This window comes from Dipodomys merriami, unplaced genomic scaffold, assembly GCF_024711535.1.
Source record: "Dipodomys merriami isolate MVZ:Mamm:240054 unplaced genomic scaffold, mDipMer1.0.p SCAF_9, whole genome shotgun sequence".
Taxonomy (NCBI): domain Eukaryota; kingdom Metazoa; phylum Chordata; class Mammalia; order Rodentia; family Heteromyidae; genus Dipodomys; species Dipodomys merriami.
In genome coordinates, this window is record NW_027206512.1 from 51,406,157 (window position 1) to 51,422,485 (window position 16,329).

The 16,329-nt window shown below is 42.4% G+C and overlaps 1 protein-coding gene across 4 annotated transcripts in view; it reads right to left on the reverse strand.

Moving 5' to 3' along the window:
* Window positions 1-9,091: 9,091 nt before the first annotated feature.
* Rbpj (recombination signal binding protein for immunoglobulin kappa J region) overlaps window positions 9,092-16,329 on the reverse strand; it is a 200,109-nt gene continuing 192,871 nt past the window's right edge. For all 4 annotated transcript variants that reach the window (XM_070012808.1, XM_070012809.1, XM_070012806.1 and 1 more), the window contains 4 exons: window positions 15,382-15,522; window positions 13,904-14,059; window positions 13,530-13,633; window positions 9,092-13,360 (listed from right to left, as the gene is read on the reverse strand). In XM_070012808.1, coding sequence (XP_069868909.1) covers window positions 13,045-13,360; window positions 13,530-13,633; window positions 13,904-14,059; window positions 15,382-15,522 — 717 coding nt within the window. In that variant the 3' untranslated portion in view covers window positions 9,092-13,044. The remainder of the gene's footprint in view (window positions 13,361-13,529; window positions 13,634-13,903; window positions 14,060-15,381; window positions 15,523-16,329) is intronic.

The window sequence follows — 16,329 nt, forward strand, 5'->3', positions numbered from 1 at the left end:
TGAGCACCTCCAGCCTTTTTTTGTCCTGGTTATTTTTGAGATAGGGCCTTGTAATGTGCATCGGTCCTCACTGTGATTCTATTTATGCCTTCCATGTAGCTAGGATGACAGGCATATGCCACCTTACCCAGCCTTTTCTGTAGAGATGGAGGTCTCAAACTTTATGTCAAGCTGACTTGAAACCACAGCTCTCTCAATTTCAGCCTCCTGCATAGCTGGCATGACAGGTGTGTACCGCGCCCAGCTACTGGCTAAGATGGGTTCTTTGGAGCTTTGTGCCTGGGCTGGCCCAAATTTGAAACCCTCCTTATCTCTGCCTCCAGAATAGCTAGCTAAGATTACAGAAATGAGCTACCAGCTTCTGGGTGCCATTAGGTGCTATGGCAACCTCTTCATAGCCTGTGTCTAGAAGTAAATTGAAAAGAACATCAGTTGCCAGAGGCAGTACATTCCTGGTTTGAAACAACAGAAAATAGGTTGATTTGGAAATGGAAACAGGTCTGCGATCTGGGTCTGGCTTTTTTTACCTAACTGGAAATGGGGCAGTGATGGTAACCCCAGAACTTTTTGTCTCCAGATTTGAGTTCATTCATTTCATTCTCAGGTAAAAAGAACTCATCAGCTCCAAGCCTAGCCTGAGGGAGAAAGGGCGCAGGGTACCAACTGCCAGGATCCAGGGAATCCCCTTGATTGGGCGAGCCTACTTCACCTGAACCAATCACGAAGGCTCTACGCTTTGATTGGCTTATGCCTGGCTGAGCTCCACCCTTCCCCGGAAGTGGAGCCCTACACCGTTTGGGCAGAGAGGGAGGAGAAGCTTCTCAATAAAAACCAGGATTCTGTTGTGAAGAAGAAAGACAAATGATGGGGTTCCTTCTGCGAGGGCTTGGTGGGACAGGGCCCCCACAGGCTCCCGCGCTGAGGCCAGGGCAAGGTGGGATCCGGCAGGAGGAAGCGGGTCTTAGGCTTGCTCTTGGTATCCTTATGTCCTTCCTGGTCGCTTCTCTCTTTGCTTCTTGTTTGTCTTGGGCGAGCAGTCTCCTGCAGTCTCCTCCACACTTTCCCCCCCTCCCTGCTCTGCCTCTCCTGGGTCCTCAGCCATGGGGCCGGCCAAGCTTGGACTGAAACTTTTTTTTGGGGGGGGGGGGGTCAGGTTGTGCCTGAACTCTGTCTTCAGCTCAAAGCTAGCGCTCTACCACTTGAGCCACAGCACCACTTCCGGCTTTTTTCTTTTTGCTTATGTGGTGCTGAGGAATTGAACCCAGGGCCTCTGGCATGCAAGGCCAGTGCTCTACCACTGAGCCACCTTCACTTTTGAAAGCATGAGCCACAATAAATCCCCCTTCCCTGAAGCTGCTCCCTCAGGCATTTGCCACAGGGACACATGCTCTTAACACATCATCAAAGATTCACAGATGGCAGCGATGACAAGGAACAGGGCAGACAGGACAGAGGGCTATTGCTACCCGTGCTAGTAAGAACTCCTCACCATCTGCTTTACAACCCCAGGGGAAGGAGTGGCCCTGTGGGGTACCCTGTTACCTATCAAAACGGGACAGCAGCAGCAAGTTAAAAATCCAGGTGTCAGCGGATGTCAACCCCCACCACACCGGAGTCTGCATGGTTCACTAGATTCCCGCCTCCAGCTCCTGGCAGATGCTGGCACTCCAGCATCCCAGGCCTGTCATGGTCATCTTACAGGGCGGTTTCCTCCTCTTCCTCTGTGAGTAGGTCTCTTAGCAGACATTTGTCATTTGATTCAGAATCTACCCAGAGAACTTAGAATGCTATCATTTCCAGATCCTACTTCACCTGCAAACAGCCTTGTCCACAGGACATCACATCTCCAGGTGCTCTGCATAGCACGGGGATGAAACTTTGTGGAGGTGAGGGGTGGTGGACAAGAGGCCCCATTCAACCACAAATGGACCAGTTGGTCTATTCCTTTATCGTTGATGGCCATTTGGCTTGTTTTGGGTTTGGGGACATTATCAATCCAGCTTCTGTAAATACCCACTGGTCTTTACATGAGCCCCCGTTTTTCCTTTGGGGTGCAGTTAGGTCACCTCACATAGAAGAGCAACAGTTCGAAAAGCAGGGTGGCCCATCCCTCCCTTCAGGTCCAATAGAGTGGCCCAAGCTTCAGGCAAGTCTGAATCCAACTTCCTGCCCTGCTGCCCCTCCTCCATGCCCCTTACAGGCAAGTTCGGGTCCAACTTCCTGTCCTGCTGCCCCTCCTCCATGCCCCTTAGGCTGGGTCCAGAGCTGAACAAAATTATCCCTCTAAAAGGAAGGAGGAGGACAGAATCAGAACAGCATCTTATCCCCTGGGGCTACTTCCTATCGTGCCAGGTTCCCGTCACAGACATGGCAATCTCCAGTCTGCCACAGAGCCTTACTTATGGGTCCTCAGATAGAAGGACGTCGTGGGCCCAGGCCTGTTTCTGGCAACCTACACTGATCACTGCCAGGCTGGCCCAGGCTGACAGAAAACAAAATGAAGCAAAACCCTAAGTCACATTCATTGAGATGCACTTTTCGTAATCAACCAGGCAAGTTATCATAAAATAAATGAACAATCAGTACTAGTCAAGACACAGAACACCAGCTGAGCCCGGCTTGCATTTGGCAACACCAACATCCCACTCACTGTTGGCTCAAAGGAATCTTCTGGCTAATGTCAACATTGGCTTTTGTACCTTTATAAAATTCCTCCAGAGCTTTCCGTGTTTGCTTCTGCTTGTCCTTGCTCTGTGTGGGAATAAACGGGTGCAGGGACCTTATCTTCTAACTGTGAGATTCAGAACAGCTGTGTGACCCCAATTTACCTATCTCTTGCTGGCCGGAACACATTGCAAGCTCCAGGAGATGAAGCAGCCAATGACGATGAGCTCGCCTTCTTCCCCGTGGCAGGTGGCCTCCTCCCCTGCAGGTGAGAAAGCCCTCTCTGGGGACTAGAAATCCTGACAAAGTCACTTCCTGCTTCTATTATTGACCCATTGCTTCTTTACATTCTATGCCCTTGACCTTCTGGCTGCCACTCCAGCAGGATTCAATCCCTCCATCGAGAGCTTCCCACCTACCCCCTCTACTGGCCTTTTCTGGGATGAAATGCCAGGGCGTTTTCATGACACATTCTCACTACAGTCTGTGGGGAGGCAGAAGTTCTGCCTGCTTCAAGTCATCCAGTCTAGTCAGGGTAACTTCTGTAGTCATATTCAAGCTTCGAGTACCACCAGGTCAGGGTCTCACGCTCACTCATTTTTTAAAATTATATTTTATTATAAAGATGCTGTATAGAGGGGTTACAGTTAGATACTCATTATTTTTGTTTTTGCTCACAGCTGGCACTCTGCTACTTGAGCCATACCTCCAGTCTGCTGGTTAACTGGAGGTGTAATCTTACAAACTTTCCTGCCTGAGCTGGCTTCACATTGTGACACTGCAGTCTCCTGGGTAGTCAGGATTCTAGACATGAGCCCCCAGTGTTTGGCTGCTTTCAATTTTCAAAAATACTTTTATTATTGGGGCTGGGAATGTGGCTAGCATGCATGAAGCCCTGGGTTCAATTTTTCAGTACCACATAAACAGAAAAAGCCGGACGTGGTGCTGTGGCTCAAGTGGTAGAGTGCAAGCCTTGAGCACAGAGAGGCTCAGGGACAGCTCAGGCCCTGAGTTTAAGCCCCAGTACTGGGGAAAAGAAAGAAAGAAAGAAAGAAAGAAAGAAAGAAAGAAAGAAAGAAAGAAAGAAAGAAAGAAAGAAAGAAAGAAAGAAAGAAAGGAAGGAAGGAAGGAAGGAAGGAAGGAAGGAAGGAAGGAAGGAAGGAAGGAAGGAAGGAAGGAAGGAAGGAGAGAAAGAAAGAAAAAGGAAGGAAGGAAAGAAAGGAAGGAAGGAAGGAAGGAAGGAAGGAAGGAAGGAAGGAAGGAAGGAAGGAAGGGAGGGAGGGAGGAAGGAAGGAAGGAACATTCAAAAGCAAAGCTTTGGCTTGTGATGGACACCAGCCGCTATGGAGTGAAGCCTCTTTCTCCCTGCTGTCCACAGTGAAGCTAATAGTAATCTTTCTGCACTCAGCCTATTCAAATCATGTAGCACCAAACATCAATCATCCCATCCCAATGAAATGTTGAAATATTTTCAGAACAAGTTTCCAGTGATGGAAACCTGCATGGCGGTGGTGTCCATGGTGGTAGCGTGTGCACGTGTGCATGTATGTGCGCCTAACTCTTCTCACCAGTGAGCTGTCTTCCCACAGGGCCTCTTTGCGCTTTTATCATTACGGAGATTTTGCTTCTTGGTGATGGAGAGTCAAGCTCTCTGCCTGTGTCAGTGACATCAAAGATGCCTCTCCTCTACGCTTCTCCCATTGGTTAGTATCTGACCTTGTAGAACTGCTCTTTAAAATAGTGTCTGGGTTTTGCTTTTATTTTTTTCTCAATAAACCAAAGGTTGTTTTGGGGTTTTTTGGTCTTTTTTTTTTTTTTTTTTTTTTTTTAGATTCAAGTTTTTCAAAGCCAGCAGCAGTTTTGCCTTGAATGCTAAGATCTAATAGACATGACCAAGCCGGGCACTGGTGGGTCATACCTGTAATCCTAGCTACTCAGGAGGCTGAGATCTGAAGATCACAGTTCAAAGCCAGCCGGGGCAGAAAAGTCCATGAGACTCTGATCTCCAATAAACCACTAGAAAACTGGAAGTGGTGCTGTGGCTCAAGAGGTAGAGCGCGTGCCTTGAGGTGAAGAGAGCAGGGACAGCGCCAAGCCCAGAGTTCAAGCCCCACAACTGACCAAAAAAAAAAGGCATGAGTTAATAGACATCACACAGTTGGTTTCCCATGGGCCACATGAACAGCCCTGGAAAAAGACAGACTTAGCTCAGTGTAAAAGGCCTTCACCAGGGGGAAAAGAAACTTTAACTCCATGCTTAATCAACACTGGCTAATTCCCAAATTGCCGTTAGTGATCTGAAAACAAAGACAATTTTTAAATTACCTCCAGGGAGTGGAGAGACTTAGCTCTCTACACTTGCACACTGTCTGGGGACCACCAGCCTTGATGCTGCCAGCTTGGTGGCCAGCACGGACTGGGAGTCACCAAGAGACTAGAACAGCAGGATAGGTATCACTGGAGAGATTGCTGTAAATTGCTCTAACAACCTGCTCTACAGAGTAGTCACACTAGACAGACACTAGACCTTCCTGTGGGACATGACCCTCCTTCAGTCTCATGGAATTCACTCCAGCTCTGGGTCTGGGGCTCAGGGTAAGTTCCAACTGCTTGTTTAAAATGGAGTCTAGTTTCCAACCCAGACCCCAAACTTGCTCCTCCCTCTCCCCATCTCAGAGACCAATCCTGAAACCAGTCCAGCTTCTACAGTCTACCTAAGTCCTATGGCCTCCACTGGCCTGGTGGAAGCTGTCTGCACCCAAGTCAGCTTCATAGTTTGTTGCCTGTCTCACCATGCTAGGACAGCCCCATGTAAGCAGGGATTGGTGGTCCAATGGCCAGATACAAGGTAGGAGCCACAGGCCGGGCATGTTACTACTATTGGGAACCGTTCCACACTGGAAGACAGTAGAGCCTTGGATGGCAAATTTCTGATGTCAAATTCACATGTCAAAACCAAGCTAATCCCATTTCCCAAGCTGGTTCCTTGCCCACCGTCAGCAAGACTGGGCAGGAAGTCACTCAATGCTCCCGTCTACCAGCTCCCGTGGTGTTGACTGAGTGAATGGAGCTCTCAGAAGTTCTGGCATAAGGGCATTTCTGGAGAAGCTGAGAGTTGTGAGCATGTGCCCCAGGACCCTCTTTTCTGCAAGGGCCTAGTGTATTGGCTCATAGGATCAAGAGGGGTGAGAAATACTTCATGTAAATCTGTTGGCATAAGGTAGACAGTAGGAAATAAATAAGGCTGAATAAGCTCTCGTGAGAAAACACTGTTACTCTTTGTGGCATGTAAGAGCCCAATAAGATGGTGGCTATCTACATAGGAAGACACCCTTCCTCAGGACCCAACCATGTGGACATCTGAATCTTGAATTTTTAACCTCCATAACTGAACAATTTTTCTGTTGCTTTTGCTACTTAGTTTATGCCATTTTATGATAACCAAAGTTACAACCAAGGAAATTTTCCAAAATGGCTACAGCCTAATTAAGCTAATCACTGAAGATTTTGTACCATAGGGGTGCACACCTATAATCCCCACTACTCAAGCAGGAGACATAGGATTGCCATCCAAGGGTACTCTAGGAAAAAATGAGATCCAATCTGAAAAACAAACTACAAACAAAAGGACCAGAGAGGTGGCTCTACCAGTAGTAGAACACCTGCTTAGCAAGGGCAAGGACCTAAATTCAAACCCAGCTAGTTGCATCTTGACCAATTCTTACCTCTTGGCAGTAGGGGATAAATGCTGGGAATGCATATTCATGCTTCCAAGTTAACGGCTGCACATTCCATCCACCTTTTAGCTGAAGTTCTCCTCAAAAGCCATGGCACTCACATTTCTTACCAGCATATTCCCAGCTCCTGGCTCAGGGCTGCTGAGGACAACCCTAGTTGTCATGCTGGCTGACCAACTGTACATTAGTTCCTTTCATCCAAACCAAAATGATTTTTTCCAAAACCTTTCATGATCTCATCTAAAAAGCTGACTACCATATAGAGAAATTCATTGCAAAAGGTTGGAGAAAACCAGAAGCATGAACTCTTGAGAGATCACAAGACAGTGGCCTTGCACAAAGAAAGTTCTAATAAAAGAAATACTGACAGCTCACAAGGCTACCATACAGATAACCTAGTCACATCCTTATTTTTTTTTCAGTCAGCTGTGGGACTTGAACTCAGGGCCTGGGTGCTGCCCTTGAGCTTTTTTCCCCCCACTCAGGGCTAACTAGTGCTGTACCACTTTGAGCCACACAACTCCCAGTTTCCTGGTGGTCAATTGGAGATTAAAGAGTCTCATAGACTTTGCTGCCTGGACTGGCTTCAAACCTCACTCCTCAGCTCTCAGCCTCTTGATTAGCTAGAATTATAGGCATAAACCATCAGTGCCTGGCCATCCTTACCCTTTTATGAGAGAAGTTAAGAGTGTTTCTAGGTGGAGTGGGTTGGGACTCCATGGCCCTGCTCTGCCAGCAACAGAAGAAATGATGTCAACAGATAAAGGAGCACACGGTTGGGCCTGCTACCCTCCAGTGCTGACTGAGCAGGGCAGTGAAGGGCTGGGGGGGTGGGGGTGGGGAGCGCGTAAAAAGAGACCACATTCATTACACCAAAAAGATCGGAAGGAGCACCTATAGCTCCCACTGTTTCACAACAAAGGCTCACAAGACAGAATTTCAAGCGCCCCAAAGCAAATTGCTCTGCAAACTCCAAGGAACCACCCATTCACATCCAGTATCAACGTGTCTTTCCTTTAAAACCTCCTTTCCCTGTAATCAGAGAAATATTTACCCTCATTTTCTATAAACCAAGACTAGTCATGATTTCCACATATAAGAACATGGCAGTATTAAATTCTTTAGCTTTGTGCCAGGCATAGAATCTCACCTGAATCCAAGAAGTGCATGTACAACTAACTGTCCAGTCCTAGAGGTGCTGACTGACTTGTCTCAATGCGCTCTCCTGGCCTCACGTATGAGGGTTGAACCTACATCCACAGGAATCAATTATTTTTATTTTACAGAGGCTACCAGCTGTCTGTTATTGTCTGCTGCTTATATATATATATATATATATATATATATATATATATATATATATATATATATCTCAAGTGTTTCCTTTTTAGTGTACCTTTGTAGTAAAGTGACTGCTCACTTTACTAGATGTGGAAACAGATGGCTTTTGATGCTGCAGGGATCAATAAGAAAAAGAGACAATATATTTAATGTTCCTTTGGTAAAATTGCCTAAGAGATCACTATAGCAAGCAAAACAAGCTTATTATTCTACATTAGGAAATATTAATTACCCCCTGACAAACTAAACCTTTAGAGGCCTCACAACTCAAATGGCAACTAAATTGTTTTACTTAACAATGAGTACTTTTATGGCAAGCAAGATGTGTTTAACAAGATCTTCATAACTTCACTTATGTTCTTAGAGTAGATAAGAACTCAACTGAATACTTTTAAAATCATATTAACTTCTTGCTTTAGACTTGTCTATTATCCAAAGTATAATCTGTACCCACTTCTGTACTCTTTAAAAAAAAAAGACATAAAACAGTATATGCTCTGGGGCTGGGAAGGTGGCTCAGTGGTAGAGTGCTTGGCTTGCATGCAGGAGGCCCTGGGTTTGATTCTTCAGCACCACATATGCAGAAAAAGCTGGAAGTAGTTGTGACTCAAGTGGTAGAGTACTAGCCTTGAGCTGAAGAGCTAAGCAACAGTGCCCTGGCCCAGAGTTCAGGCTCCACGACTGACTCAAAAAAACAAAACAAAACAAAACAGTATATGCTCCTTAGTATCCCAATGCGCATATGGTATATAGCATACCAATGAGCATATGACCAAATAACCACCTTTAATGGAAAAAGCTACTGTTAAAGAGCAATGTCCAGTTTTGTGGAGCTCACTCTGAATGGTTCTGAATTAGCAGACAGCACCTTGAGAAACAAATCTCAATTATCCATTAGCAGGGAAGAAAAAAAAAAAAAGATTAAAAAGTTACAATAAGCTGGGTGCCAGTGGCTCACACCTGTAATCCTAGCTACTCAGGAGACTAGGATCTGAGGAGTGTGGTTCAAAACCAGCCCAGACAGAAACTCTGTGAGACTCTTATCTCCAATAAACTCAGAAAAAGTCAGAAGTGGCTCAAGTGGTAGAGCGCTAACCTTGAGCACAAAGAGGCTGAGGGACAGTACCGAGGTCCTGAGTTCAAGCCCCAGAACTAGCAAAACAACAAACACATCAACAATGGGTTTGGAGGCGTGGCTAAAGAGGAAGAACAACAGCATCCAGGGAAAATGTCTGACCCTGAAGCTCCAGGGGAGGTGGGGGGTGGAGTTGGGGGGGGGGGGGTGGAGGAATCAAAAAGGAAATTAATCCAGCAAAATCTTTACTACGATGTGACTCAGAAGGCAAGAGTATAATACAAAATGAAATGAATTTAATGTTGTCTTTATGAAGTATTCTGAAATCAGACGATAATACATGCATCAGGCACAGTCAAAAGAAGACTTTTACAATGGTTTACATTTCCTTTTTATTTATTCCTTGAAACTGCCTGTATTGCAGGTTTTTCATGGATGAAATATGGAACTGAGCAGATTCCTTTTTTCTACAAAATTATGGTATAAACTTGCTCAATTTTCTATCTTATTGCTAATAAACCTTACAGGCGCACAGTTTGTAAAGTAAACCCCTTAAGGACTGAATGCGTACAGCATGCTGCAAGGTACGAGAAATAAGCTAAAAATGAGCATATAAACCTACATCTGGATCAACACAGTACGGAAGGCTGGCAGACATTTATCACGACACAGGGGAGAATTAACAAAGGAAATACAGTTCAGTCCTGAAAGGGTTAAACAGAAACCCTAATATATTATTGTTTCTAACCATCCATACCAAATACAGTGCTTGAAAACAAAGTCAAAAGTCTGGCACAGAAAATTATACACATTTGTTCAGTACTCATCAGAAACACAGCTGCTTTTGAAAATAAGGTTAAGTTAACTTAGTTAATAATTGAATAGCATTTTGCTTCAAAAAGGCAAACCTACCTGTGGACTTTCTGGTTAATATGACTAGTTAATTAGTCAAAATGGCATTGGACATTTTCTGTGATTGCACAGGTGGTACCAGTCTCATTAAAAACAAAACCAGTGTTAGGCATGGTGTTATAGGCCTGAAATTGCAGCACTTGGGAGACATAAGGATTATGAGTTCAAGGCTAGCCTGGACTACATAGCAAGATTGTATCTCAAAAATTTTTTTAAAAGATTTAAAAAAAATGCTTGAGGCTCTGGGCTCAATCCCCATCACCACAAAATACAGAACTGAAAGGGTAACAAATATGTCACTAATTAGCTCTCTGTAAGGATGTATTTAGTTGCCACAGTTTAAAGCAAGTCAGCAGCAAGTTAAATATACTAGTGTTCAACTCTGAAGTCATTTGATATATCAAGGGCATTCTACATTTAAAGTCTTTAGCTTACTTCCCAATGTGATAAATTCAATGCAACTTTATTGGGTCGTATGCCTATTGGGAGAAACTGCATAGAATTGCAACAGCATAAAATACACCTGGAAAACAGATTTAAAAAAAAAGAAAGAAAGAAAATTAACCATAGTTTAACCATTCTAAGAGTCTACGAGGGTAAACCACCACCACCACCACGCCATCTACCAATGCTGCACCAGGAGGACAGTGTCCCAGCACACCTGGAGGGCAGGATCCCATCAATCATCCATTGAAAATGATTCCAAAGTCTGAAACCATTTTTTTGTATTTTGTCTTTTTCAAAGCAGCTGATAAAAGAACTATAGTTAACAAGCTACAACAGACAAGCCATTTCATTCTTCAGTCTGTAGCATGAGAACAGTGGAGGAAATGCCTATGGAAGTACATTCTTGAACTTTGCAGAAAACAAAAACAGAAAATGGGTTGACAGTCTTGTTTAAATTGTCTTATTAGAAGAAACAAAATAACCGACATACGATATAAACCTTACTTTAAAGCAAAAAAAAAATCATTTTAATAAAGCCCAGAAAATAAACATTCATTTGGAACTACAAAGCTGGGTAAGGAATCATTTGTTCTTCAAGCATTTGTTATTGGCTAAAATAATTTCTTAACTAAATTCTAGATTTTGGAAGTAGAGGAAATGGGTGGCCTATAAGAGAACACTGGAAACATTTTTGCACTGAACAAAAGAACTAATTCATTAGTAAAGACAGAGAACTACTTCTGAGAAACAATCAAGTCTGTAAGGAAAAGCCAGTGAGGAGCTTGCGCAAAGGAAGATAAGGCCACAATGAGTTCTGGTGATCTGGATGGGACTCACAGTGTGAGAGGCAGGATACCCTGACAAGGAGGAAGCGAGTGACCAGAGCAGCCTGGACAAGAATGAAAAGGCTGTATCGAGTAGCCAGGGGTGATTACAAAGGCGTGCAGTAAGAAAAAACCGCAGAAACTAACCACCTCGTGTGTTTTACTGATGACAATCCCCTTGAAAACAAAGGAAAGGCAATTTAAAGATGTCAGGAGTAATATTTACAGTGGCACAGTCTAGGCAAAAGAATGAGTGATAGAGAGAGCAAAGCAGGAAAACATGCTCCTCACAAATGACTTGAAAAGTCTATTAATAGAAACTTTTAAACAATCCAAGACACCAGAAAGACACTGGGAACGCTGCACGAAGTTACAGTTTTGCATTCATTAAGGTACTTGTGGCTCCTGTTTTATGGGACAGTAAAAGCTTACCACAATCTAGAGGTAGTTTTTACTCTAAGGATGATTGTATCCTATAACATTACACATGTGGCTCCTTTACTAAATGTAGCTCAGAGAGTCTGCTGTAATTTCTAAAGAAACTGAACAAAGGCATAACCAAAGTGCAGGAATAGAAGCAATATGAAACTGGTGAGATGAGCGGGCAAGGCTGACACAGCCCTGAATGCAGCCAAATCTTAATGGAGAGGAAAAGAAATGTTTTCTGAGTAGGAGACATTTCTGGAGATGCTCAGTTCTAAGGAAGAGAAAACAGAACAAAACAAAACAAAGCAGAGAAAGAGATAGAAACATAAGTTACATTTGCATTTTTTATAAACTTACATCTATCTGTTTCTAAGGTACTGTCGTCCAGCTATTGGAGTTGATCAACTAATAAAAGCATCTCTGTTTTAAGATTTCAATGATGCTCTACTTAGGCTATTTTTTTTGAAGTACAATAATAAAACATTTTGCTGAGATATTCCTCATTCCACCATAAGGGCACCAGCTACCACTTGGTAGCAAATACTTCTCATGATAATTTTTTGTCATTCTCTAACAAGGCAGAAACCACCCTGTTGAATGAAATCACTGGGAACATTCCAAGTTCAAAATAAAATGTTTAACTTACACATAATACAAGTTATGTACAAGATTAGGAAGGGGTGGGGGACACCTGAACAAACCCTGGAACACACAGATGTATTGATGTATGGGAGAAGAGAACACTTCATAAACATGTTCCACGCCATTAACTCATAAAAGACTAAACAGCCACATTGAATTCCATGTAAATGTTAGAACTTCTTGGATTACTGCTATAAATACATTAAAAAAAAAGAAAAGAAAACATTGTCTGAGAATAGAGACTAACATACATTGCATGTATTGCAGGCAAGGCAGAGGCATTTTTTTAAAGCTTTTGCACAGACTTCATATAATCTTAAAAAAAATATGCAGGCCTTTACAAGATTTGACTCGCTGAAATCAAAACCATTTCAATTCATGAAAAGTCACAAGACTTCAGCTTAAAAAAAAAAAGTTCCAGCCTTAGACCAAAAAGAACCTGGAAGTGTAGGTAATCTGATTAAACAAGCTTGGTCAGGCTCAGAACCTGAATGTACTTTAGAGCAAAAGCTCAAGGGGTGGGGAGAACAACCTATTTGGTAACAAGGCGTACTATGTACTGTGATATAAAAAAGGTATGGTGAAAATGTACCTTTTACTAAAGCTTATACAAGTTCCTTGGTCCATAAAAACTAGGTTAGATTTGTGTCTTCTAGTTTGCTTGACTTTTATTCCAGCCACACATCTATTTCTTGCCCATTTAAACAAAACCAAACAAAAACCAACCAAACAACACCGTGAGGGAAAAAAAGCTGAAAAACTTGGTTTCCAATAGTTTGTACATGTTGATGTTTTTGTTTTACTGTGGCTTCTGTGTTTCACATCAGCACTTGCAGGTAACAGGGTTTTTTATTTAATAGCATCTATCACCTGGTATGAAGTTTCCCCAAGAAGCCACAAAACATTGTTCTTTTTTGTGTGTCAACTTTTTTTTGCCGCACTTGAGTCAGTTTAAGTCCTAACAAAAAGACGGTAGTTAGGACACCACTGTTGCTGTAGACGATGTGACACTGGTTGAGTTTGTGCTGGCATTTGTGTAACTTCCCTCGCTGTTGCTGTTTGATTCGTTAGGCGGCACTTGGCTTGAGTTGGCTCGAAGGATCGCCCCTGCCGCACTGCAGTGGGGCCGCGGCCCTGGTTCTGGGGTGTAGGTAAAGGTAAGGCTGGTGGAATAAATGATTCCATCATTGCGGACCAAAGTTACTGGAACCTGGACTGGCTGTCGGACCCATCTCCAACCTTCTCGGAATGCAGAAATGTCTGGGACAACACAGAGCATACTCTCTCCACATCTGAGGAGAAAAAAGAAGTCACTTAGAAGCACTTTAGAAAACAAAGTACATTTTCAGAAAGTCTTCTAACAAGTTGCTTAATACATTGTAATGGATGTCAGGAAGAACCTCAGGGACTCACTCATACCCCTCAAAACCTCTGGATGACGTAAAAGGTTTGATCCAGTACCTGTACATTGTTTCAGCTTCCACATCCCCAAACCACACTCGTAAGTTTGGAGTGAAGTTTTGTCCTGTGAGTTCAAGCATTGCTACGTCCCCGCCGCCATTCAACTGCAATTCACAGAAAATCACATCATTAAGACAACTTTTCATTTTTTACTAAAGTACACATTCAACTTTTATTTGTGAAAGTGTGTATAAGTTTACATTTGCAAAATGTTTCTTTAAAAAGCATGATCACAAAGCTGCCTAAAAATATTCAAGGTAACATACAAGTTGATGTCAACGTAAGTACCCAGATCACACAATAACTAAAGAACAATCAAAGTTACTATGAAATAATTTGTTACTCATGGCTGAGGAGTTGGGGCCTGGTCTCACCTGAAGGCTTTCCACAACAGGCACAGGGGTGACCGGGGCTAGAACTGGCCCCATTCCCTCATAAAATGTATACTCTGCCTTATCTGTGCTAATGATTGTCCAGGAAGCTCCGTCATTTATCATCTCTTTATTTGGTTCTTTTGGACATGGAGTGGCCTTTGTGAGAAGACAGAATATTCAGAAACAAGAGTTTTATACACATTACATTACAGTATAAGAAAATTTATCAAATAACATTACAGACTTGAGTTAGTAAGGAAGAGTTAAAAAAAAAAATCTGTAGACTTGCCAGGAACCAGAGGCTAATGCCTGTAATGGTAGCTACTTAGGAGATGGGAGTTCTGAGGACCTTGGTTCAAAGGCAGCTTGGACAGTAAGTCTGTTAGACTCTTATTGCCAATGATCCACCAGAAAAGCCAGAAGTCGATCAAGTGGTAGAATGTTAGTTTTGAAAAAAGCTTAATAATTTAAAAAAGAAAAAAAAAGCCTAAGGATGGCACAAATAAATAAATAAACCTGTAAACTTAAAGTATGCTGCTTTGACAATCCCTAACAGTAAACGAGAGTATTTATATGGAAGACCACAGTAGTTCTTGTTATAAGACAAATGTTTAGTAACACATTAAATAATCAATATTTAACCATTATCAATATAATTTCATTCATGAGATCAGTTGATATAAGTGCATATTAACTCAAAAGAGTTTATGGGAAACTATTATAGAGTAGTTTATGTACATACCACAAGAAGAAACCAAATCTGAACTCACAACCTCCTACCCCTAAGTAAGAAATCTAAGGACCAAGACTGAGCATACCCATTAGTTCAGTCTACAGCTATCCCTCTGGTATAGGAGTTTGGCATGAAACTGTAACTAGCCTATTAAATTATCTACCCATGTCATAAATGTGCCCTTAAAGCCTTTGAGTAAGTATTAGATTTGAATCATGTCATCTTCACTATCGTGGGAGACCCTCCTGTAAGGCTGGCTAAAACTCTGAATCTTCTGAGATCTTTGTCTTACATAGTACATGCTCATAATTTCAGAAGATTCATTCAACGTCAGAGTTCAACTGTGAAATATTCTCTCACTCTCTGTACTCCAGATTAAGAATCCTGACATTGGATGAAAACTTTGTTTCTAAGAACATTTCACAGTTTGAGTTCTCCCCTGACAAAGGATCATTGGCACGTCGGAGGACTCTGTGTATTAAAGAACATGGGACCAAAAGAGTAATAGATGAGCATAGCTTCACACATTTGCATAAATTAATAGCTCATAACAATTTCTTATTTCCGTAAACTGCTAGTCCACCAATTTGTAGCATATTTCATTACTTAAAAAAAATCAATATATTTGCAGCACTGGGGAATGAAAGAGGATCTTAAATATACCATTAATAAAATGCTATATTAATAAACAACAACCCTAATCCAGTTTACATTTTAGATTTTTACCAGTAACTTCGAAACATACCTGAAATTGTATTATTCTTTCTTGAGAAAGGCACAAGTACATTCTTTCTGTATCCTTAAGGTAAAATGCGCATTTGTGGAGTTGTGACACAGGATCATCTGCATCCAGTAATGCCGTCTGCTTATCAACTTTCCTAATTATCTATATTTCAACAATTAAAAATTTAAAGGTCATCTAAACATGGAAAGGTTTTATTTTTCACTGTCAAGAGTATAGTACATAGCATGTTTAATTAATAATATATATACCTTCATAAGGTATACTTTGCTACACTATAGGTTGGTATCTCCCAAATTTATAACTCAAGGCCCATCCTCTCTGCTGCACTTAAGACTCTTAACCGCCTGGTCAGCATATCCTACTCACAATGTGGACAAGAATTGCTTTCATACAGAAACACACTTACAAACAATAAGGCTAGGAATTAAAAGATCCTTTTAGAAGGTGGGTTCCCAGTGGCTCATGCCAGTAATCCTAACTACTCAGGTGGCTGAGGTCTGAGGATTCTGGTTAGAAGTCAGCCTGGGCAAGAAAGTCTGGGGGACTCTTTTCTCTACCCACAAGAGTACAGTACTACTCTTGAGCAAAGACATTCAGGGACAGCACCCAAGGCCCTAAGGACTGGCACATGAGAGTGCACACACATCCTTTTAGATATTTGAAAAGCATCAAAATACAGGGATCGTTACCCATTTCTACAACACCTGAGGAGTAGGGGAAGGGCCAGAAACACTTGTTTTCTAGACCAGTGGTGTTCAAACACTAATGCACACATAATTCATTGGCAGTTCTCAAGTTCTCATCTACTGCTTGGGACTCACTTGGGGCCTGATAAGCTTGTGTTTCTAACAAATTCCCAGGTGATACTTGTGTTCCATATATTAAGTTGTAACTACTTATGTTCTTTGAAATAACACAAATATTCCAACATCAAGGAAAACACCCTAT